This window comes from Protopterus annectens, chromosome 8.part0, assembly GCF_019279795.1.
Source record: "Protopterus annectens isolate FY-2018-M chromosome 8.part0, PAN1.0, whole genome shotgun sequence".
In the NCBI taxonomy this organism is placed as follows: Eukaryota; Metazoa; Chordata; order Ceratodontiformes; family Protopteridae; genus Protopterus; species Protopterus annectens.
In genome coordinates this window covers 275,624,940-275,651,357 of record NC_056741.1, presented here as the reverse complement: position 1 = coordinate 275,651,357, position 26,418 = coordinate 275,624,940, and the positions used below count along the sequence as shown (strand labels likewise).

Sequence of the window (26,418 nt, the reverse complement as noted above, 5' to 3'; positions counted from 1 at the left end):
AGAAAGGGCAAGCTGGAAAATGCACTGTGGCACTTGGATCATTGAATACCGCAATATACATAGAAACACTGTCAAATCCCTTTAATATCTGATATTAAATCAACTTTATAAAATACAAAATGTCTATTAATTTGTACTATTATCTAATTTGCCATAAACAAATCATGTTTATCCATTAAATAATCTGTTTTAAGCAATTTAGTCTCTTATAACATTTGATTTCAAAAGAAATCCCTATTTTTTTAAGCTTAACTGTTTTTATTTTTTAATTCAGACCACTCTGGTGTAAATGCTATTTGGAATAATGTGAAATACCGTGATTTTATCTCATGTTTCTAAATAAAATTTCCAAATGTTTTAATATTTTGTTTATACATTTGTTGAATTATTAGTATTTTAAATAAATATTTCTTTAACAGCTGCTTCATATTACTATTTAAGATTTGTATATGTGGTATAGGGATATTTGTAGGTTTTTCCAATTGACTGAATAATCACAGTTTAACCATAAAGCCAATAGGATATATTTCTAGGTCAGGAAATCCTGTTCCACTATCTTTCCAGTCTTTTACGTGATGTCACAAAGCTATCTTGGGTTTGTTGGGATACTATAATAACTAAACAAATGTCATTAAATTATTTAATGTGCTTTTAGAAGGAGCAACAGAAGATGTTTGTACAATGTATAGTATTTTGGACAAAATAACCATTTGATTAAAGTTCACTGTCTAGAGTCCTCATGCTATGCCTGTAAAAATTCTAAGGACTGTTAGTTACAATCCTTAGAATAGCAGTACTAAAGGTGTATGGGAGAAGCTGTACAAATTTCAAGGCTACAGTATTTGGTATATTCCCCATACTTAAAGGAACAGACACCTCACTGTAAGTATATATAACTACTAGGGGTGATGGTACACAACCACCTACATCAATGGGGTTGGTGGTTGAAGCCCCCTACCAAAAAAAAAAAAAAAAAAAAGCATTAAAGGTGCCTTGAGTTTTGGAATTTGTTATATCTTCTCTGACTATCAGCTGATTTTTTTAAATTGTCAGGACTCATAAGACAGGGTCTTGATCTTCTGCAAGGACGTTATTCTAAAATTGTACAGTCACATTAAACCCCTGTTATATTTGCAGCAGGTGATGTCACTGATATTGTGACACCCTGTGCAAAAATGGGAAAAATGGGTTGTGGATGGATTGTCATGTATGTATGTATTTACCAGTTTGTGTAGAAGCTGTAGAATACGTCCATGCACTGATGCCTTAGGCATATACTGAGTGCCATTCTAGTCTAACACTTTTCATTAAAATTAGTGAGAAGTAATATTCTTTTTACCTGTAATTAAACATGCATACTATACATCCATTATTGCGGCCACAGTGGTGCAGCGGTTAGCGTTGCCGCCTCACAGCAAGAGGTTCTCCGGTTCGATCCTTGGCTGGGGTGCCTTCTGTGTGGAGTCTGCATGTCCTCCCTGTGGTTGCGTGGGTTTCCTCCACGTGCTCCTGTTTCCTCCCACATCCCAAAGACATGTTGTAGGTGGATTGGACACTCTAAATTGGCCCTAGGCATGAGACTGTGCATGTGTGTGCCTTCTGTGGAAGGTTGGGCACCGGGCTTGCAACTCGACAGGGGTAAGCTTCACTGTCAGTCATGAGTGGACAGGTGATCCGCTGTGGTGACCCCTAACCGGGAAAAGCCGAAAGAAGAAGAAGACTATACACCCATTATTGTACAGTAATGTATAGAAGTGACAAATATGCCTGTTTTTAATGGTAAATTTAATCATATTTCTACCAACATATTATTATGTAGCACATGAGTGAATAATAATGGATGCAGGTAAAAGACTGGAAAGATGGTGGAATTTGATTTAAGTAGCTTATAATCACACATTTTGCTCGTTAATGTTGACTTCTCACACTGTGCACACATGAACACAGATAAGTACAAATAAGTGCTGTCATTTTTACTTAATAGTCCCATTACTGTAATACTATGGTGGTGGTGCTGCGGTAGCGTTGTCGCCTCACAGTAAGACGTTGCTCCGTTCGATTCTCAGTTAGAGCGTCTTCTGTGTGGCAACATGCGTGAATGGGTGTTCCTTCATTGAAGTTTGTGCGTCAGGCCCGGCAAGTCGGCATGTAAAAATCTACTTCCAATCATTAGCGGACCGGAGTTCCGCTGTGGCAGCCCATAACCGGGAAAAGCCGAAAGACTCAACTCAACAAGTCCCATTACTGTAATGATGTCAGAAATAAAGAAAACTACAGTTCCTTTACCTAATGTAAGCAAAGACAACCTCCCCACTGACACACACAAAAACAAGCATGCACATGCCCCCCCCCCCCACAAGCATAACTCTCGCATTCATCTCCATATTCCTATGGTTATGATAAAATATTGTTTTACATATCCTTCATTGCTGAGGGTTCATGTACACACAGGTTCTGTACCATTTTCACTTAACAGTTTTAGTACTGTAATGATCTCAGAAATAAAGGAAACTACAGATCCTTGTACAAATGTAAGCACCTACATCCTCCCCATAGAAACATACAAACTCACACACAGACACACACACACACACACACACACACACACACACACACACACACACACACACACACACACACACACACACACACACACACACACACACGATACACATGCACAGTTATTAATTATAGGTACCACTGTATTTAAGGTAAAAATACATGGTTTCCCATCCTTCATGAGAGAATATAGAATGTAGTCTCTACAACAGACCATTATTTTTTTCCATCTGTATTTCGTAACTGTAGTAACAACTTTTCAGCTAACTCCCACTTACAAAAGAATTTACTATCTAAAACAATTACACTTAGACATTAATACTTTCTAAATAGTTTTCAAAATGTATTAAACATTTATTTATGGCACTTTATCCTCAAACCTTATCCTCAGATGTGCTATTACTTTTCAAGAAAGTAACACAAACTACTAGTAAGGTCACAATGTGGATTACTTCCTTTGCAGTTAAATTAATCTGACATTTCAGAATTCACTGCATTGCTGGTATAGAGTTCTAACTCTGCAGCTCCCCTACCCCCCACCATCCTGCTGTGATTTGACAAGCAAGCATTTTTTATTACTAAAGACAAACCAGGCCATATATGAATATAAATATAAATAAACGGGTATAACCAGAATTTTCAGTTTTGTACTAAGACTGTATATTGTTGACCCAAGTAATGTTTAAAAATAGTACATCTCTATTTATAGCTTGTTATTCCCTATTCAATCATTTTTAACTGTTGCCTATTGCAACCTTAAAAAGACTGCTCTTAGAGGAACATTCCTATCTACATATACTATGTACAGTTTTGTGCTACATAAAGTACTTTAGCCAGTTCTGTGTGTTCTGGGCTGTATAAACCATAATGTTTATAATGGGTACTTAGAAAAAATGCACTTAGATCCAATACACCAAGTCTGCTTTGTTACACCCATATGTAAAAGAATATATTTTGGCCTGGGCAGCCCTACCACATTTAATTACATGTCCAAGTTACAGCGCGTCTTCTGACATACAGTTCCATACATTGTAGTCATCTGAAAAGCTGAACATGTACATCTACAAAGAACATTTAGGACATTGCAACACATGCAGAACTGTTGCACTTTCCTAGACTGTTTTTGTTTGGAAATTTAAAAAAGTAGAGAGCTGTAACTTAAAAATCATATTTGTTACTGCAGTCTTTGGTGTTTGAACCCTTGCAGTACTATATCCAGGCATTCTAATACTATATTTTGCATGTTATGACAGGAAGAGAGCACTCCAGACTGCTGTAACTAATATGATTTCTGCATTATGGATTCTCCATTGTACTGATTTCCAAACATTTTAAAAGAAGCTTTTAAGCAAAGATTTGGATATACTATGCTTTAAGTTAACAGACAGAGCAGTCTGCATTATTTTAAAAATAACTTCGTTATAAATTATTTGATCATGGTAATTTAAAGCATTAACTGAAAGTCTACTACTATATGATCAAAACGACAGCACTTTTCTCACAGTACTCGGCAACAATAATGTGAACTATCTCAAACACTAAGCAACAAGAAATTACTTTAGCGAGGGGTGGGGTGGATCTTCTTCAAAATGCATAGGGTTAGTTAGTCTGCTCTGTAATTCAGTGCATTCTTTTTCCCAGTAATAATTCCTTATTATAAAATGAAACCTTCTTTGCCAGCATTTATAAATCCAAAGTGAGTTGGTCTCAGATCCATACAACAAATACCACCTTACATCTGTGCCACGTTAGCTTGCAATGCCGGTACCTCTGCCTGTTTCTTCATTTTTAGGGACAATCATTGTCTCTGCTTGTATATCCAGCTCTCTGTCCCTTCTCTGCTGAGGTCACCTAAGTCTGCATTATCTTCAGCACTGCAATCTCCTTTACCATATAAGGCATTCAGAAATGTACATCATATTCCAGCAGTAGTCTACCTATTAGTAGAGGAGGCTTCACAGACAACTGTTTCTGAATTTCCAGGGAGATAAAATGAAAAGCTTTACCTTAGTTACATACAGTATCTCTTTTTTAAGAATCATAATAGTTGTATTTAAAGGAACAACTGATTATTGTCATTTAACCATCAGTTCAGGAACTAGAATTAATAATGAGAAGCATATATGATATAAATCCTAAATGAGCCATAGACAGGTTATGACTAGGCCACATGGATACCTGGATATTTCTAAGTGGGTCTCCCTCTTTCTCTCTCTGTGGTATGCGGGCTTAGCAGCATTCTAACTCCTACGGATTTTTGTACTTTTCTATTTCTTTTCTGATTAAGAGAGTACATAGCATGCCTAATACAATAAAGGCAGAATGTGGAAGTAGGGCAACACTATATTAATGTAAGCTTTATATTCTATATTTGAGATTTACTAGGTAGCTTTCAACATCCTATTCCACCCTTTGCCACAAACCACATCCTTAACATTCCAGTTCTGTACCTCTACAGCTGGCACAAGCATAGGTTAGCAGGGCATAAGCTTATATATTGTCTATCTGGGTTGTAAGCAAAGTTTTAATATCTACTGCCTGCACCTTTTTTGTGGGGTCTGCATGTTCTCCCTGTAATTGTGTGGGTTTCCTCAGGTGGTCCTGTTTTTTGCTGAGATCCCTGTCACACAAAATGTAGATAAATTGACAGTCCTCCAAATTAACTTTAGATGTGTGTGTGTGTGTGTCTGTGTGTGTGTGTGTGTGTGTGTGTGTGTGTGTGTGTGTGTGTGTGTGTGTGTGTGCGTGTGTGCGTGTGTGTGTGTGTGTGTGTGTGTGTGTGTGTGTGTGTGTGTGTGTGTGTGTGTGCGTGCAACTGTGTTTATATACGTGTGCTTATTACATGGGTGTGCCCTGTGATAGATTGGCAACCTATCCAGAATTGATTTCCCTACCTTGTCAGTAGACTCCAGCTCCCCTGTGATCCTGAATGAATGAATGAATAAATCGGGAGTACAATTCTGTTTTGCCAAGTCAGCTGATGAAAGAATTACAGCATCAACATGCAAATGTAGCCAAGTACACGACGTGTCAGCCATTGTGTACAAAATTATTTTTTAAGAGTTCAGCATTTTCCCATCCACAAAGGTACCAGATTTCCCAGCTTCATGTACGTAAATGAAAGGATAGATGTGATCTGCTGAAGAAGATAACGTTGTCCTAAGATTTATGCTTGTTTTATTATAATATTATTAGAATTCTAGTGTACTCATTTTAGTATATTTGCTGTATCTTTAATGCCATAGTTAGGATATTTACTACGGAAAAGGGACAGTTATTTTGTACAGGGAGGTAGAAACATGGGGGTATGGTGCACACACTGGAATTTTCTGGCTGCTTGAGACAGGGAGAAAAAAAATGCAAAAATCCATGCTACTTCCTTGTATCAAATCTAGGCTTCAAAGAGTTTAAACATCAAATATCACTTTTTTCAAATGCTGTATTTTCTTTCTCACCCTCCAGCAATGAGATAAGAGTTATGAGCTGCTGACTGATTCACTGAAACTCCCCAGCAAAAACCAGCTGGGCAGATGAAGGTGGAGAGAAAAATAAATAAGGCTTTAAATATGCCTGTAAGACTGACTCATGTCATGAACAGGGCAGTGTGGCCCTGTCCTGCAATGCAATAAATACCAGGCACAACCAAAGACGTACGGGCGAGGTTTGTTCCCACTGGTTTACTAAGCTGCAGTCATATGCATTGGCCCTACCTGTTAAACTAGTGGAGTTAAACTTACATTCAGACCAGCTCTTCGGAAGACACACACACAGAGTCAAGAAACACACCCATAGTACTTAAAACTACATATAAGACATTCTAACTGAAGCAGTAAAACCAGAGAGCTCAAAGTGAGACACATGCATACAGTCAACAGATCCACCCACTGCTTTAAGAAAGCATAACCACTTTTGTATTCACCTGCAACAAATGCTCTCTCTCTCTCTCTCTCACTTCTTTTCACATACGCACGCACACACATACACTGAAATGCACGCCCTTTTCAGGAAGCTCAGGATTCAGTCAAACTGATATCAAGGGTCTCTTTTGGAACACAGGAACTGAAACAGAGTTGCTCTTTTAATTGCAGAATATTCTCTTGGATCTGGAAGCCACGGCTTCATCTGACATACAAGGGCCTGTCTGGCTCGCCTCCATTTTTTCTCATAGGTTTCCTGAAACTCCCTTCTTAACTTGGCAAGCTATAGAGAAGAAACTTCCCAGTATATTTTGAGAAAGCAGGTTGATGCAGACGTGAGACATGACTTCTGTTGAAGATGACTACAATTTTGTGTTTAAAGGTCAGTTTTTTTTTTATTTCTTTCTTTCTTTTTCTTTTTTTTTTTTTCTTATAGGTCTGGCAGACTTTTAACAATAGTCTGTTATTCATTGTGTTACATGAATATTTGTGACCAAGACTAAGGAATTCAGAGGGTGTGACAGTGCTACAGTGTTCTGAGTAAAGTTAAAGGTTCATAGTGCTGTTTGAAACCATTACATGAGATGCATCTCAGGTAAACTTCTGGATATGTCCAGCTATGAGCACCAGAAAATTGTGTGCTAGGAGGTGCTGAAAGTGATACGCTTCATTAATCAATATCAGGTGTAGTTATTGATACGTGGATCTACTTACTATAACAAACACCCTTTTCTGTCTAATCTGCTATGCTATAAAAGTAATAAGCTGTTTGTGAAGTAGTACTTTTCCATCAAGGTCAAATTCTTGTAATCAGAAGAGGGGTTCATCTTTCAAACTGTCAATTTCTGCCTAGCTGTGGTAGTTAGCTGCCAGCAGTCTGGCTAATAACTTTTGGATTGCATTTATTTGCTTTGATCAGGAAATAGAGTTTGCTTTAAACATGTAAGAACATCCCTTATTTCCAAAGACAGGTTAAGCCTAGCACTATGTTTTTTTAGTGTGCAGGTGGCCACAAAACATGATTAGATTCCAAGACAGCATCTCCAGTTTTGTTCAGAAATGTGTTTTACCCTATGCTGTGCTTTTTGTAAATGCCAGGTAATGTACCCGAACCTCGTTATGATATATTAAGTTGTGCTATTGTAGGTTACATCATCTAGCAATACCTGAGCACTGTGTGCATTTATGTGTACATGTGTATGTAAGTGTATTTTGTGCAGTGTATGTGGTGTGTGCATCTGTGTGTACATTGTACAGTGCGTAGAGAGTATCAGTTGCTGAACATTGTGCACATCATGAAGTAATCCAGCAGCAGTGGGAGTGGTTATGCGTACATGTACTTTTGTGTGTGTGTGTCTGATGAGGGCACCATACTACTGCAGGTATGTTGCTAATCTTCCTGATGATAATGATTATGGATGTATGTACGGGTATGTCTCTGTGTACATGATGAGGGCAACATACAGCTGTAGGTATGTTGTGCATACCAGCATGATTATGGTATGTTGTGGATACCTGCATGATGATGATGCTTATGGATTTGTGTGTGAGTGTGTGTTTGTGTGTGTGTGTGTGTGTGTGTGTGTGTGTGTGTGTTTGTGTGTGTGTGTGTGTTTGTTTGTGTGTGTTTGTGTGTGTGTGTGTGTGTGTGTGTGTGTGTGTGCGTGTGCGTGCCTCAGTATGTATGAGTTCATGTACGTACAGTATACAATTATACATTTATTGTTGTTGTTCTTGACTCATTTCTGATTTTAAACAGGGATAGTTTCTATGCTGATGCATATTAAGGCGTGCTGGCTGAAGCTATGGGGACTTCTTACAGAGTTCTTGTTTTTGAATATGACATTTGCCATCATTTTATAACTTTACAAGGAGAATATATGTATGTCAGTCAGATGCATTATTTTGTCAGTTTATATCACTGACATTTGCTCCATGTTGCAGTGAAATGGAGCCATGTAACCAAGGCACAAGAGTTTGATTAGCAAACCTGATTCCAGGGGAATCAGCTGGGGGGGTTGAGGGCAAGCTAACATTTTTGTGAGCTCATCTGTCATAAGAAGGTGGGTCTATTGGTGGAAACCAAGGATGCTAGACTACTGCCATGTTCATATGTAATGTATATTACATCCATTATATTCCTCTTATCAGAACTCCTACAAGCAACTCAACATTCTTTCCAAGACATTGAAAAATACCTCTCTGACTCCCAACTCGTACTCAGTCCAAATAAAACAAAGTTCGTTGTCGCCTCACAGTAAGACGCTGTCCGGTTCGATTCTCAGCTAGAGCGTCTTCTGTATGGAGACATGTGTGAATGGGCGTACCTTCATCGAAGGTTGTACGTCAGGGCTGGTAACTCGGCACGTAAAAATCAACTACCAATCATTAGCGGACCGGAGTTCTGCTGTGGCGACTCCTAACCAGGAAAAGCCGAAAGACTCAACAACAACAACAACATGCTCTTCACTAATAGCAAAGTTCCTGATAACTCTCCCCTTTACCATCTGCTCAGCCAATAAAACTAAAATTGAACCTATCCAGTACACCAAACTCCTTGGATTCACAACTGACAACAGCCTAACATTTTGCAAACACCTTGCTCTATCAAAAAGGTCCATATTAAGCTAAGCTCACTATACAGAGTCAAGCCATACCTAACCGGGGCCACTAGACATACAATAGCTAGGACTCATCTACTCTCTACCCTTCTATATTCCTCACCAATATTCACTAATTTTAGAAAATCAGATTTAAATAAACTGGAGTCCTGCTGTAACAAAATTCCAAGATTTGCTACTAACCTACCTTACAGATCACATCACTGAGCAGCACTTCATAAACTAAAGTGGACTGGACTACCCAATCACCTGTCTCCCAACCAACTAACTTTCATTCATTCCCTCTTCAACCATTTAGACAACTGTCCAGCACTCAAGAGCTTAGTGCAGCCTGATTCAAATGGCAGGCCACTAAGATCCTTTAACAAACTATTACTCAAAGTAACTAGATCTAATAATTGTTACTGTAACTCTCTATTCTCCCATCAAATAAGTAAGTCCTGGAATTCCATGCCTCAAACAATATTGCATTCTAGTAAAACATCCAAATTTAAACTACTGCTTAGGAACGCTTATCCAAAAACTGGCTTTGCTCCTGCACTAATCCAGGCTTATCATTCTGTCCTTCCTTGTTCTCACAACCAAAATATCTCTTCCCTTACTAAATTCAGATATCCAAACTATCCCTTCTCTCATGGAATTCCAACTTCTCTCTACCTATCTCAAGCTCACTACTGCTCCTATTTGTCTCTACCTATCTCAAGCTCACTACTGCTCCTGTTTTTATCTATCTCAAGTTCACTACTGCTCCTATTTTTATCTACCTGTCTCAAGTTCACTACTGCTCCTATTTTTATCTACCTATCTCAAGTTCACTACTGCTCCTATTTTTATCTACCTGTCTCAAGTTCACTACTGCTCCTATTTTTATCTACCTGTCTCAAGTTCACTACTGTTCCTATTTTTATCTACCTATCTCAAGCTCACTACTGCTCCTATTTTTATCTACCTATCTCAAGTTCACTACTGCTCCTATTTTTATCTACCTATCTCAAGCTCACTTCTGCTCCTATTTCTCTCTACCTGTCTCAAGCTCACTACTGCTCCTATTTTTATCTACTTATCTCAAGCTCACTACTGCTCCTATTTTTATCTACCTATCTCAAGCTTACTACTGTTCCTATTTTATCTACCTATCTCAAGCTCACTACTGTTCCTATTTTTATCTACCTAGACTCAAGCTCACTACTGCTCCTATTTTTATCTACCTGTCTCAAGTTCACTACTGCTCCTATTTTTGTCTACCTATCTCAAGTTCACTACTGCTCCTATTTTTATCTACCTATCTGAAGCTCACTACTGCTCCTATTTTATCTACCTATCTCAAGCTCACTACTGCTCCTATTTTTATCTACCTGTCTCAAGTTCACTACTGCTCCTATTTTTGTTTACCTATCTCAAGTTCACTACTGCTCCTATTTTTATCTACCTATCTCAAGCTCACTACTGCTCCTGTTTTTATCTACCTGTCTCAAGCTCACTACTGCTCCTATTTTATCTACCTATCTCAAGTTCACTACTGCTCCTATTTTTATCTACCTATCTCAAGCTCACTTCTGCTCCTATTTCTCTCTACCTGTCTCAAGCTCACTACTCCTCCTATTTTTATCTACTTATCTCAAGCTCACTACTGCTCCTTTTTTTATCTACCTATCTCAAGCTTACTACTGTTCCTATTTTATCTACCTATCTCAAGCTCACTACTGTTCCTATTTTTATCTACCTAGACTCAAGCTCACTACTGCTCCTATTTTTATCTACCTGTCTCAAGTTCACTACTGCTCCTATTTTTGTCTACCTATCTCAAGTTCACTACTGCTCCTATTTTTATCTACCTATCTGAAGCTCACTACTGCTCCTATTTTATCTACCTATCTCAAGCTCACTACTGCTCCTATTTTTATCTACCTGTCTCAAGTTCACTACTGCTCCTATTTTTGTTTACCTATCTCAAGTTCACTACTGCTCCTATTTTTATCTACCTCTCTCAAGCTCACTACTGCTCCTGTTTTTATCTACCTGTCTCAAGCTCACTACTGCTCCTATTTTATCTACCTATCTCAAGCTCACTACTGCTCCTGTTTTTATCTATCTGTCTCAAGCTCACTACTGCTCCTATTTTATCTACCTATCTCAAGCTCACTACTGCTCCTGTTTTTATCTACCTGTCTCAAGCTCACTACTGCTCCTATTTTATCTACCTATCTCAAGCTCACTACTGTTCCTATTTTTATCCACCTATGTCAAGCTCACTACTGCTCCTATTTTTATCTACCTATCTCAAGCTCACTACTGCTCCTATTTTTATCTACCTATCTCAAGCTTCCTACAGTTTCATCATATTTCCTCCTTGTAGTTCACCTTAGTAATGCCTTAGCTATCACTGTTTAGAACAAATAACACTAACATAGCAACAATCAGCCATATTCTTGTTCATATACCATACATGTATCTCATAATTATTTACCACCAAAACCATGATATTGATCTACTGATCAGTCATTTTTCAATGAGGGCGCAAGCTATTTCATGCTAGTTTATTTATTGGCTTTCTTTTTTTCAACTTTGTATTACCCTCTCAATTTTTATTGTTTTATGTATAAACTATGTACTACCTACATTTACCAAAGTCATGTATTCTTGATTGTTTTTGATTTCTTGTATTGGTTGTAATGTGTTTTTGTAATGGAGCTTTTCTCCCGGGCCTCCTCTGAAAAAGGGCCACCAGCCCAGTCGGACATCCCCAGTAAACAAATGTAAAATAAATAAAAACATTGACAGTTTGGTGGGACTGGGTACAGTATACTGAAAAAAGCCTTCTGCAACTGTTAAGATGGCACCATAATGGGACTGTGCTCTCTCTATACTTTCTCTGCTTGCTTACACTATGGTTTCCCTGCTTGTGGGATCTTGAGCCAAAAAGATAAGATGAACATGGACATGTTGGGGAAGGATGGAAGACTGATGGATGGGTCCTGGACAGTGTTTGTAGTTTTAACCAAAAGAAAAAAATACTTTGAAAGCAAGTAACATTTATTTGTTATGCCTAGACCGTTCATTGGTGGGTTCTAGTAAAAACAACAGTGTGATTGTTTCAAGCATTTAAGAAGTGTAATGTTGTATCTCCTCCATGCATGACTAAATTCTATTTTATTAATTTTCCTTTTGATAATCAGGTGTGAGAATTGATCACAGGTAGCTCTTTATCACTTGACTGAAGGTGATGTGGTCATCAGTGGTTGTTAGCAAGTTTCTGATATTCACAACAGATTTAGAAATCTACTGTCATTCAGATAAATGCTCTCCTTTTCAGAACCTTGAAATGAAGATTGAATGAAGATGCCTATGTCTTGTTCTCAGGGCCCATGTTTCTTGACCTTTTAGCAGCACCCTCCTCAAGGAATAATAGATTGCTTGTAAAGCTATCTGCTCATATGATTATTAATTTATTTATTCAGACGTTAACCATATAGGTGAACTGCTTAACAGGAAAATCTTCAGTCATGACCTTTACCATTAGACAAAGATGTATTAACATATCATCAATAGGTTAACATTTTAGGGTAAACCTTGAGTATTTTTCTCACAATAGAAAATTTATTTATTTATTTATTTATTTCCAGTTTGATTACCGGGGAAGTCCACTGGGCCAGAACGTACCCATTTTCAGTGGAGGCCCGGGGAGAAAAGCTCCAAAAGCAAAGCAAATACAATCTAAGTTACATAGTATAAAATATAGTAATAAAATATATACATTTGGAATAACATTACATTGAATACAGTTAGTAAAAAAGCAAATACACGCAGTATACTTCAAAAAACATCATTCAGGAAGGTAAATACAATAAATTTAGTAGTTTCCTTAAGTAGCAGGTTTGACTGTATGAAAAGAAGGTGTAAGGTTACATGCTATTTACAATATTTACATATGAGGAGTAGAGAGAGAGAAAGTACATAAACTGAGAGTAGAATATAGTTTGATCAAGCAGTGATCGAGAGAGAAAAAGAGAAGAAAAGAAGATAGTATTAGGGTAGAGTAAAGAGAAAGGATGTAGAGGGTTCAAGGGGAATTTATGTAGATTTATGTAGGATGTAAGCAGGTGCACTTATGTTTAGAGGATAAGTAAGAGAAAAGTTGGATTTTGAAGGCTTCAGTGTTAGATGTTGTTCTAAGAGAAGAAGGAGAGAGTTCCATTTCCTGCCAAGAGAGTAGGAGGGAAGGAGCTGGCCAGCAGGGCGATTGGGTTTGTGGATGGTGATTAAATTTTGGTGTTCAGATCTAAGAGATCTGTTTGGGGTGTATGGCGGAAGGATGTTTGCTAGGGCTGGGCATTTTTCAGGGTAGAATATTAATTTGTGAGCAGTGGTTAGTTGGAGGTAGTCTAGGTAGTTAGGGAGTTCTAGCCAGTTCAGAGTTTGTAGGGAAAGACAATGGTGAGAAGAGGTTTTAGATTTGGTAGCAAATTTGGAGATTTTATTATAGCAGATTTCGAGTTTAGTGGAGATGGAAGAAGACAGGTTAGTAAGGAGAGGGGCTCCATATAGTAGAGATGGTAGAAGATAGGTAGTTGCTAAGGAATGTCTAGCGGAGTTGGAGAGAAAGCAGTTGTTCTTATAGAGCATACCTAGCTTTTGGTGGGTTTTCTTTATGTTTTGTTGTATGTGGCTATCAAATTTGAGGTGCTCGTCTATAGTGATGCCAAGGAGTTTTGCAGATGGGACCACCTCTATGGTTGACTTTGTTTGGCTTATGATTTTGAATGCTGTTTTATCAAATGTGCAAGCCCTGGAGGGAGCGGAGAGAAGAATTTTGGATTTATTAGAGTTTAGAGAGAGATGATTTTGGTGCATCCAGTTCTCAGTAGTGGAAAAAGCTATTTGGGTTTTTGTCAGTAGTTCGGGAATGTTGGAGGTGGCGCAGACTAAGGTAGAATCATCTGCGTATTGATGACTGTTGTGTCTGGGATGGCAGAGTGAAGGTTATTTATTAAGATGTTGAAAAGCATGGGTCCAAGGATGGACCCCTGGGGAACACCAGTGGGTGTAGGTAAGAAGGAGGAGGTAGAGTTGTTCCATTTGACAGCTTGGGATCTATCTGATAAGTAGCTAGAGAACCAGGATAGAGTATCAGGGGAGAGATGAAGGTTTGATAGATGAAAGAGAAGGTGTTTGTGAGAGATGGTGTCAAGGCTTTAGACAGATCTAGCAGTACAGTGGAAACTAGTAACCCAGAATCCCTGGCTTGGTTGACTGTTTCTAAGAAGGATAGTAAGGCAGTAATAGTGCTGTGTCCAGGGCGGAAACCATGTTGGGTGGGTGTTAGGAGGTGGTTATGGATTAAGAAAGGCATGAGTTGGTGGTGGACGATTTCTCTAGGATTTTGATAAAGGTGAGAGTAGGGCAATTGGGCGAAAGTTGGAGATATTTGTGTTTTTGCCTCCTTTATGAAGAGGGAGAATGTAGGCTGATCTCCAAAGCATAGGAACATATGACTCTTTTATAGATCTATTAATTAAGATGCTGATAGGGAGAGCAATACCTTCGGCAGCACATTTAAGGAAAGAGGAGGGGATGTTATCAGTGGCATTAGTGCACGGCTTTAGTTTAGATAAGAGTCTTTTATGAATATAGTTGAAACAGGTTTCAGCTGGAAACTGGGAGGACAGTTAGAGGGGTTGCTGGGAGTAGAGGAAAGAGAGTTGGATGTATTATTGTTGGGGAAGGATTTGGTAAGATTAGCTATAGATTCCGTGAAGAATTTGTTGAAGAGAGAGCTTAGATCTGAGTCAGTTTTACTTGGGTCTGGGCAAGGGTTATTTTTAGATCCTGGGTGGAGAAGGGAATTTACTGATTTCCAGAACTGTTTGGGGTTCTTATTTTGGTTGGACTGTAGTTTGTAGTAGTAGTTCTTTTGTCCAGGGTGATAAGTTTTTTGCTAGGTTATGGAGTTGGGTGTATTGGAGCAGGGAAGAAGGGATTTTATTTTTCTGGTATAGCTTCCAAGATTTGTCCCTTTGATGCATGACTTGTTTTGTTTCTTTGGATAGCCAGGGGCAGAGTTAGCTTTGACTCGTTTGTTTCTTGGAGGAGCTAGGAGTTCAGAGTATTTAGGAAGATAGAGTTAAACTGTTCAACAGCTTTGTCTAGGGAAGTGTATTTAGGGTCTGCCAGTTGGTATGTTTAAGAATGTTTGAGAAGATAGTTGGGTTGAAGTTGCTGAGATTACGAGTGTGGATGTAGTGGTGTAGATATTGGGTAGAGTTAGCGGAGCGGTGTATGAAAGTAGGGAGATGGTCACTGAAGGTATCAGGGATAGTGCCTGAAAGAGTTATTTTGTTTGGATGAGAGACTAGGATCCAGTCAATGGTAGATCCTGGGGGATTTGTTTTGTTAGGCCGGGTGGTTGAGTGTATTACTTGGGTGAAGTTAAAGAGGTTGATGAATTGGGAGGGGGAAGGAGAGTTGATTTTATTCCAATCAATGTTAACGTCGCCTAGAATGTAGGTTTCAAATTTGATTTCAGTTGCAAGCATGGATTTTTAAAGCTGGGATTTAGAACTGTGCCCTAACTCAGTGTCTCTGCTAAATGAACCCCAACAATTCAGAAAGAAGGCAGTAAATAGATCACATATGAATAATTAATTAGAGAATTTGCCTAGCTGAGCTAAATCACAAGGGAATAAGGGAATACAGCACAATGGATCCATGGCCCCTATCAACCTAAAATTGTAATGACATCATGGAGAGAGAGGGGCACTCATAGTAGTATTTGGTGAACAGCCAACTACATGCACAATAAAATGTAACCTCAGCTACAGGTACACATGATAACAACTTTCACTTAATGGACTTGTTTGCTGTGCACCTAGTTCATAGAAACTGAATTTGCATACCAGCTATCCCAGTATACAGCACTCTAGGTCTGCTGTGAGTTGTAGAATATAAGCCAGCACCAAGTCACAAGCTACATAAGCTCAATGACCCCTGTTTTGTGCATAGTGAACTACCATATTACTTTATGGTTTAACAAAACTATATGAGCATACAAGTCTCAAAATGAATGAATGAAGGCAAAGCAGGACCACTGAGTATCAGCAAACCATGTACAGGGACACAATTTTCAGGCAAACATTGTGATGCAGGGCATTTAACCAACATAGTAGGCTGTCTAATTATAAGCTGTTTGTTTATTTATTTATTATTATTTTATATTTCTAATTTAGTTTAACTCTACAAGGCACAAATGTGCCAAAAGCAGTGATTTAAGTGAATTGTTTATAGTCATTCAGTATAGGAGAATTAAAGCCAGCATTGTCGCCTCACAGTTAGACGTTGCCCATTTGATTCTCAGTTAGAGCGTCTTCTGTGTGATGACATGCGTGAATGGGCGTACCTTCGTTGAAGGTTGTGCGTTAGGCCCGGCAAGCCAGCACGTAAAACTCTACTGCCAATCATTAGCGGACCGGAGTTCCGCTGTGGCGACCCCTAACCGGGAAAAGCCGAAAGACGCAAATTACAGGATGAAACTAATTACTTTATAATCTTAACTGATTACACTATTCTGACAAATAAAGAGACGTTTTCTTTCTTTTTTCCTTTAGGATGGTTATTCCTATTGCAATAGCAGAAAGTTGAATTCAGCAGGTTGCATATCAAGGCTTGCTGAAATCTGGTTTAATTGCTACTGTTTTGTAGCATTACATGAGTTATTACTCATTCCTAGTCAAGAAATACCATAGTAGAAATAGTAGAAGTGTCTGATTCCTTCATCACATTTAATTCTGGAGGCAATCATCATATTAAGGCTACCAGAAGATCTGAGATTTCCCATGTGCTCATTAAATAAAAGTCAATTTACCATTATTGACTGATCTATATATATATATATATATATATATATATATGTGTGTGTGTGTGTGTGTGTGTGTGTGTGTGTGTGTGTGTGTGTATGGTGTGTGTGTGTGTGTGTGTGTGTGTATATATATATATATATATATATATATATATATATATATATATATATATATATATATATATGATCCTCACAAATCAATGAAATACTGCCCGTCATTGTGGCACCCTACCAAACTCTCTGAGCGACCACAGTCCCACGTTTATCCTCAGGCACAAACTTAAAATAATTAACTCTCCCTCCCTTCTACAAACCCGCTTTAACAAAAATTTTCCTATAGACCACTTCATAAGAGCCTTGCAACATTGCAACTGGTCTCCCATCAAAACCCCTTCATTAGACAAAGCAGTTGATTAGTTCAACTCCACATTCCTAAATATCCTCAACCAACTAGCCCCCTTAAAAATAGGATATTTCAGGATATGTAGCAACCCCACCCCTTGGCTCCAGAAAACCACAAAAGCCCTACTTAGAGCCAGGGATAAAGCCTGGAAAACCTGGCGCCACACCAGATCACCAGCAGCTAGGCAAACCTTTCATGAGCTCTGGAACAAAGCAAAAAAGCCGGTTATGCTCAATAAACAAAATTACTATATCACTCAACAAAACAAATACAATACCAAACCACAAAAATTATGGGCAACAATAACATTCTACAGCCTGAAAGAACCACCACTCCCACCCCCAATATAACAAGTACAGACCTGGACATAGCCTCCAGCTTTAATAACTATTTCACCTCCTCAATACTCAAACTCTTAAACAACATCACTTCCTCCAACACCCCACAACCACCTCAGGCCCAAATTAATACCATACCTTTCACACTTAAGTCTGTTCCTACCTCTGATATCCAAAAAACTCCTAGCCAAACTCAAACCAGCCACCCTTGCAGCCGATAACCTTCCTGCCAAATACCTCCAAACTGCATCCACAGCTATAGCCTATGCCATTTCACTTCTAATAAATAGATCCATCACCGAACACACCGTTCCATCCCTGTGGAAAACCTCATATATCAACTAATGCTATTCTACTTTACTAAAACAAGCAACCTTACCTTCTCCATACTCTCCGCCAGCAAAACCGAAATCACCCGTCACTGAGGCTAAACACCTAGGAGTTACCATTGACCAGCATCTCAAATTCACAAAGCACATATCAACAACCATCACTAAAGTCCACAAAGGTGGCCACTCCCTAGATCTTTCCAACTATTGACCGATTGCAGTTCTCTCATCCCTCTCTAAGATCCTAGAAAGATGTATTCATCACCAGTTCCTCTCCTATCTCCTCACCAACAACCTTCTCTCCTCAACCCAGCATGGATTTTGCCCATCCCACAGCACCACCACTGCCCTACTCTAATTCACCAGTACTATAAACTCCCATAGTAATCTAGGTAAATTTGTCTTAGCTACCTTCCTAGATTTATCCAAGGCATTTGACACAGTCTCACATAATAAACTACTGTCTTGTCTCTCTGACCTCAGCCTTAACAAACCCACCCTCCTCTGGTTTAAAAGCTATTTAGATAACCACCAACAATCCATCAAGTGGCATAACTATCTATACCCCCCCACTCCCAACCTCCTTAGGCATGCCACAAGGATCAGTCCTAGGACCCCTTCTTTTTAATATCTTCACAAACCAACTCCACTCTGCTACCTCTAAAGGTGACATAGTCCAATATGCTGACGACACAACTCTCATATAGTCTGCACCCAACATCCAACTTCTCCAACAAAAAGCCAAGAAGCCTTCTCTGAAATAGAGAAATGGCTTAACAACTCACAACTCATACTAAATCCCAAGAAAACACAACTAATGCTATTCCACTCCACTAAAACGAGCAACCTTACCTTCTCTATACTCTTCGCCAGCAAAACCCAAATCACCCGGTCACTGAGGCTAAACTCCTAGGAGTTACCATTGACCAGCAACTCAAATTCACAAAGCACATATCAACAACCATCACTAAAGTCCACAAAAACCTAGGTTCCCTCTATCACTGTAAAAGTTATCCAACCACCGAATCTCGAATTGCAATAGCCAGGACCCACCTCCTATCTACTCTACTCTACTCTATGCATCCACAATTCTAACCAATCTTTACAAAACTGACCTTAATAAACTTTCCATCCAACAAAATCACTAGATTTGCTACCAATGCCAAATCACGATCCCCCCACTGCCTTTCCATACAATCCTTGCACTGGCTTAAATTTCCGAACCTATTAAGGTACCATCAACTCAGCCTAGCTCATCTAATTCCATACTATCCCAAGAAAACCCCCGACCTGATTGGCATGTTGAATTTCTACAGTTCAAATAGACAACTTCGGTCCTCCAACAAAGCCTTAATCAAAACCATAACATGCAAAAACAACTCCAGGGAATCACTATTTGCCCATGAAATAGCATAAATATGGAACAACCTTCCTCCTGACCTCAGACTACAAAACTCCACACCCTCCTTCACAAGCCTACTTAAAACATACCTCTTCACCAACCATCTATGCAACTGTAATTGACCCCCTGAAGACTTGTTCACTCACTATTTCTACCATCTGTCCTAGACAACACAAACAACACCATCTAACTATACCTTATCCATGTGTGAGTAATAACCTATATATGAGTGTATGTACATGTGTGTGCATATGTGTGTGTGTGTGTGTGTGTGTGTGTGTGTGTGTGTGTGTGTGTGTGTGTGTGTATATATATATATATATATATATATATATATATATATATATATATATATATATATAGAGTCTATGTCATCTGAAAATGAAAACACTAGAATGCTCACGGGGGCGAATAATTAAAAACTGCACCCCCCCACACCCCCCGCTAAATATATATTCCTACTCCGAGATTGCCCTACAGTGAGGAAAGGGCAAATATTCCAATCTTCACTGTACTGCAATCCCAAAATATCACTTTCGAGTTTCTGATTATTCGCTCATGTGAGCATTCGAGAGTTTGCGTTTTCATCTTTCTGAAGTAGACCCTATAGATATATATATATATATATATATATATATATATATATATATATATGTGTGTGTGTGTGTGTGTGTGTGTGTGTGTGTGTGTGTGTGAGTGTATGTGTATGTGTATATGCTCTTACATGTATATTTGCTTGAATGTATATATGGAAACAAACATTTATATACTCTTATTCAATTGTGGAATATCTTGCAATGCTCTACCATGCTCTACCAAAAGGGGGAATATCCTCTTATTGTATACTAATGTCTGTAAAGTCTACAATCTGTATGCTAGTACTCTATAATGTCTCTTTTGTAAAATTTTCTTCTCTCTGGAAACTTATGGAGTTTTCTCCCCAGAACTCTGCTGAAAATGGACACTTGTTGTCCAGTCGGACTATCCTGGCAAACAAATGTTAAATAAATAAATAAATATAAATATAAATATATATATATATATATATATATATATATATATATATAGATATGTGTGTGTGTGTTTGTGTGTGTGTGTGTGTGTGTGTGTGTGTGTGTGTGTGTGTGTGTGTGTGTGGGTGTGTAGCAATTTTGTGTATCACATTCTCTTATATCTACTTATGTCATATTCAGATGAGAATCTAATCATAGCATAGCTAGTTAAAAACTTTGTAAAACAAATGAGACATTTGCATAATTATGGTGATGCTTTGTAATGTGGATGGCTACAGGATGTTTTATCTTTGCAAACTATTTTATTTATAGATACTTGGAGGCAGGCAGTATATGAGTCTCCTGGGGATCTTTTGAGCATGTTAAACTCTCCTGAAGGTTGGCTATCCTATAAAAAACATTTTCCTAATCTTGAGTAGCTTTTTTCATACAACATATTAGGTTTGCAAGAACTCTCACTACACTTTATTTATGGATTTATATCTCTAGCTGTAAAGTCTTACAGCACATTTCATTTGTATTTTTAACCAAGGAAGTAAGATGTTTGTAGCTTTGCATTCTTTCCATTTCACTATGGCCACTTATTTATTTATTTCACTTGTTAACCAGGACAGAGCACCGATCACTCTGGACTGTTTTCAGACACAGACCAGGGGGAAAAATACTAGTCAGACAGCGAGAGCTAAGAAAAAAAGCTCAAATGAAAGTAAAATGCATGTTCAAACAGACAATGACAATCAAAATCAGTCAGAAGCAATCAAAAGTTCTCTACACTGGATGGCAAGTAATACCACTGAAAAGATGTCCAAGTAAGAAGACAGTGATGAATAATTAAATAAGATGGGGTAAATTGTTATAGTGGTCATATATATGCTAGAAAAAAGAGATATTGTCTGGTATAATAAGACTGTGCACTATAAAGATACAGACTCTGCATATTTTGAGCTCTCTTACTGTGTAATGCCATTCACAACGGATAGAGTAGGTGAGGTTAGAATGTCAAGAAATCTGATACTGTTGACTGACAGAGTGATTTCAGAAGAGTCCATGGAGTGAACTAGTTCTTAGCCATTGCAAAAATAATTACTTTTAAATATTGATTATAGATGAAAATAAGCTATGTATTTTAAAGATAGTAAAAAACAAAAACCAGGCAGAGTCACTGGAAAAATAAGTCGCTAACAATCTGTCTCAAAGCAGCAGAATACAGGTCATTTAACATGGCAGCTCTCTAAAAATTTCTTATAGTGCTTCACGTCTTCCTTGGCATCTAAAGTTACTGCACACAGTTTATTTAGAAGTATGCAGAGGTGATATAATCCCTTGCCAAACTGTAGAAAACAGATTCTATCTCAAAACCACATTTAGACCTACATCTTGGCTCTTGGCCACACGTTTCCTAATGAGTGCCACTTTAATAAGACAAAATAACATATCAAAATGCACAATGTAGACTTCTTGCTATAGAAATTGCAGCTTTGCTATCAAAATTCTCACCACAGACTTTTTCTGTATGAATTGCAACTTTACAATCTGCAATACAGAAGTCTTGTGACTCGTCTTCAAATCCAAGAATCAGCAATGCATAACTTGACTCTAGCAACTCTCCTCTTATAAGTAATCTACCTTAAGTCATTTATGTATACAAGGCTGCTCAGTCAGTCCTTCAGCTTAAATCCTTCAACTATGGCTCTCAACTGTTTTCTGATTACCTGTGAGATCATATCCTGATGGTGTGAAAAAATAAATTTAAATAATGTTATTGCCAGGCCACTCAGTAAATATAAAGAGATGTACCATTGCATTCTCTCACAGTGGTTGCCCCAGATATCCTTACTTTTCTGATGATCTGTGTGCTGTCTAGCTCAGGTATTCATTGCACTGGGGTGCTGGCAACATGAACAAGCACATGATAGAAGAGGTATGCATGCAGGCGCATTCCACTGATGTTGCCTTTTGGCTTAGGCGTCCGGAAGAAAATTTACAAAACTGAGGAGAAGTTTTCTAGATGATCTGGAAAAATTGGACATCAATGCCATCCTTTATCAACTATCCCTGATTTGGGGTCTTTATTTCACTTCCTCTCACCCCTCACCTCATTATTTTTTGTTTTCCCTTTGCCTCCCTCCAAATTGAGAGTGTGCTGGCCAAAATATCTGGTTGATTATCAATATATAAAAATGCTTATCTCAACCTGCTGCTGATGTTATCCTCAGCTTCTCCTCAGTGCACCATTCCAAGCACCATAATCCATTCACTGCAACGTTCTGCAAAGGTCAAGTGTAATGTGACTTGAATCATTAAAGTTTTATCTGTTTATTTTTTTATTTACTAATCTATATATAATTATTTTTATTATTGTACTCATGGGTGCTTAGTTTATAAGCTGCTAAATAAACCTGAATTTAAATTTATATTTGAAAAAGGTAGGGAAAAGCCATTTGTTTTCTACTTAACACATACATTAGTAAAGTGTGTGAAGGGGAAAAAAAAGGAGTGAGAAAGACTAACAACAGCTAATATAGCTGACTAGTACAATTCCTTGGAAAATGAAAGGGACAGCTATATTCAAGTCACCACTCATTTTGTTTGCACTGTGTAAGGTTATCTTTATGCTGACCTACTGCCTAACACTGTTATAGCCACAGTGGATGTTACACCACTCTAGACTAACATCCCACAAGAAGATGGCATTGCTGCCTTTCTCAAGTACTTACAAAACAAAACAGTTCATTGCAACAGTATTTCAGATATAGTGGCACAAATTATAGAATTTATTCTATCATATAATTTTATCTTTAATAGAAAACATTATGTTCAAACGATGGACACTGCAATGGACACTAGAGAGGCTACACAGTGTGCAAACCTCTTCCTGGCAAAGCTAGAGAGGAATTTCTACAACACTGTACTCACAGACCACTCACTTATTTCTGTTTTATTGATGACTTATTTAGACTCTGGACACTTAGCATTGACTCCCTTGAGGAATTCCACCAAGGACTCAATAGAATTCACCATCTATTAAACTCTCCTTGGAGTACTTGACTTTATTAGGAAGTGTAACCTTCCTTGATACTAAGGATACTATACAAAATAGGGCATTACAGACATGTGTCTATAGGAAAGCAGCTGGCAGACAGATATATCTTCTACAGCCACACAAAGAAGTCAGTTGTTTACAGCCAGGCACTTTGATATCACCACATTTGTTTTAGTGAGGCAGAAAGAGACACAGATGACACAGCTGAAAGACTCCATGCTTGTTCAAGGTCACTTTGCCAGGGAGTTTGACAGAGAAGTATACAGAGCATTACAGCTACCACAAGAACAGCTGCTTCAATATAAAGAAAGGAACGCCTGTGACAGAGTTCTACTAGTGACAACATATCATCCAGAACATAAAAAAAGACTTTACAAAATTGTAAGGGAGCTCTAACTAATGTTCGGCAAATATGACAAGTTGAGAGATATTTTTGAAGTACTCTCCCTTGTGACATTTAAACAACCACCAACAAATTTAAAGAATCTTCTTGTCAGAAGCACACTTGGACCAGAACATAATTTGGTCCAGAATAGCACAAAACCCTGCAACCGTCCAAGATGCAAAACATGTCACATGGGCTGTACAGCTTTCAACATAATAATTATATAGAAAGGTTCAGTTATGTTCTCTTCCAAAAGGTTTATCTAATCAAATGCAGGAAATGTCCAGAGACAGGTTACATAAGAGAGACACGCCAGTTACTCAGAACTAGGATGAATGCGTAAAGGCACACAGTTAGAAATAAAATGACTGACAAGCTATTGCCAGCACACTTTTCCCATTCTGATCATTCTGTATCAGATGTGACAATTATGGTTTTAAAAGGACATTTTCATACACCTTTGGAAAGAAGAACAATGGAGATTAAGTTAATTTAATTGTTCAATCTGCCACTTAGTGGTTCTTACCTGGATATTGGTTTTATGATCATCATAGGATCATAGGAAGTTACTAGGCTAATGGCCCTAGGGCCCTTACAAGCCTAACACAGTTCTTCACTTGTTTCCATGATCAGCACCTATTGCCCCTGCCCAAAAGATACACAGGTGGAATCCCCAGGGTGAATTTACAGTTGCCAATCTGATCATCCAGACTGCGTTTGAAGAGGGCCAAAGCGGTGCGCTGCTTTACTTGAATTGGGAGTCTGTTTCACAGGTGTGGTAACCTCTGGGAGACAAATCTGTCCCTACAGTAGGTTCTATTTATGTCACATACCAGGGTAAGGTCTTTAGAGCAAGTAACCGGTGATCCATTGAACTTATGCATGTGCATTTCCAGTAAAGCAGAGTCAGAGATTCCCTTAAATGCAAGGCAGAGATCGCCTCTGAATAGTCTGTATGAAATGGAGTAAAGTGACCTTGATTTCAGCTGATCCACTTAGGAAAGCTTCTGAAGACCTTGAATTCTACTTGTGAGGAACCTTTGTGGTTACTCCAATTGCTGCAGGTGCTTGGAAAGGTACATACCAAAAGGGGCGTTGTATTCAATTATCAGTCTGATGAGGGACGAGTACAGGGAGGTTATAACTTCTATAGCTTTTTTTTTTCTGGAGGCAATGCGCTTACTTATGAGATGAGCAATATAGAATTCCTTTCTTACCACTGTGGAGACAGGGTGATCAAATGTAAGGTTGCTGTCAACCCAGGTCTTTTACCACTGAGTGCATGCTTAGGGTATTTCTGTTGATGTGATAGTTAGCTGGAACATCGTTCTTACTGAAAGGGATGATAATACATTCTTCTGCATGGAGTCTAAGGCCATGACTTTAGCATCAATCATTTGTTTGCATAAGACCCTCTTGCAAGATGTTGACATAGTTTGGGGATTTTATGAGTGCTCCCAGTTTGCAGTCCTCAGCAAACTTTGTCAGCCATAGACCTTTAATTTTTGCGTGTACTTCAGAGAAATAGATTCTAAACAGTAGAGGTCCCAGGACTGATCCCTATGGAGCACCACTGGTTATGGGTCTGTTTTTGGAGGTGGATTCCCCTATGTTGACTGTATGGGTTCTATCGGTGAGCCAGTTAGCGACCCACCTAATGATATAAGGCTTGACACCTAGCTGGATGAGTTTTTGTCAATAATATATGAGATAATATGTGAAATAATAATATGAGATGCTATTGTCTCTAACTTCTCCTTTTGAGCAAGTAACAGTGAACTAGAGTATACTGAAGGGCAAAATTTTCTGTTATTACATGATTTATGATGAATATAAACTGAATTCAAACTGTTGACTATTTCAGAATATTAACTTTAACTGTTAATATTATAGGGGGGGGTCTATATTTTAGCACCTGTTTTATTCATGAAAAGAGATTAGTTATTTTCACACAAGGTGACATCCTGGTCAGAACAGTAGTAACCATAAACTTAACAGTCAATAAGGAGTTAATATTCAGACAGTTTTAACAGCATAACAAAATGTTATCCATTTCTGCTGTTCTTCAAAACTTTAGGTTAAAATAACTAAACCATTTTTTTTCATTCTCTCTCTCTCTCTCAGTGTACTATGTTAACTATACACAACATCCACACATTCTAACCCTCTATCTTATTCTGTAGATAGTTCCTGCCTTTCTCATCATTGTGAACTGGGCATTATTTCTAATTTATATTTTCTGTTAACCTAAACATCTATCTCACAAAGATTGCTTGTTTAGACAAACAACTTACACATTTTAACTTCTTGTTTTTCTTCTCTGGATTTCACTAATCTCCATACACATCTCTTGTTTTGAGATTTATTGTTTCATTAAATGTCAGAGCAATCACTCAGTGTTTTCTTTTCTGCAAAATAAACAGTAACTGTAATATAACATGCTAAACTTTGATTTGTGTACCCTGTCTCCTACAATTTCAGTCTCTCTCTCTCTCTTTCTCTCTCTTACACACACACACACACACACACACACACACACACACACACACACACATG

At 38.3% G+C, this 26,418-nt stretch overlaps 1 protein-coding gene across 2 annotated transcripts in view; it reads left to right on the top strand.

The window, feature by feature from the left end:
• Window positions 1-6,392: 6,392 nt before the first annotated feature.
• Window positions 6,393-26,418, top strand: part of LOC122808749 (ras-related protein Rab-25-like) — a 334,101-nt gene continuing 314,075 nt past the window's right edge. Inside the window, exon 1 of one of the 2 annotated variants that reach the window (XM_044079767.1) lies at window positions 6,393-6,858. In XM_044079767.1, the coding sequence (XP_043935702.1) occupies window positions 6,819-6,858 (40 nt within the window). In that variant the 5' untranslated portion in view covers window positions 6,393-6,818. The remainder of the gene's footprint in view (window positions 6,859-26,418) is intronic. The other variant, XM_044079766.1, reaches the window with a different exon arrangement.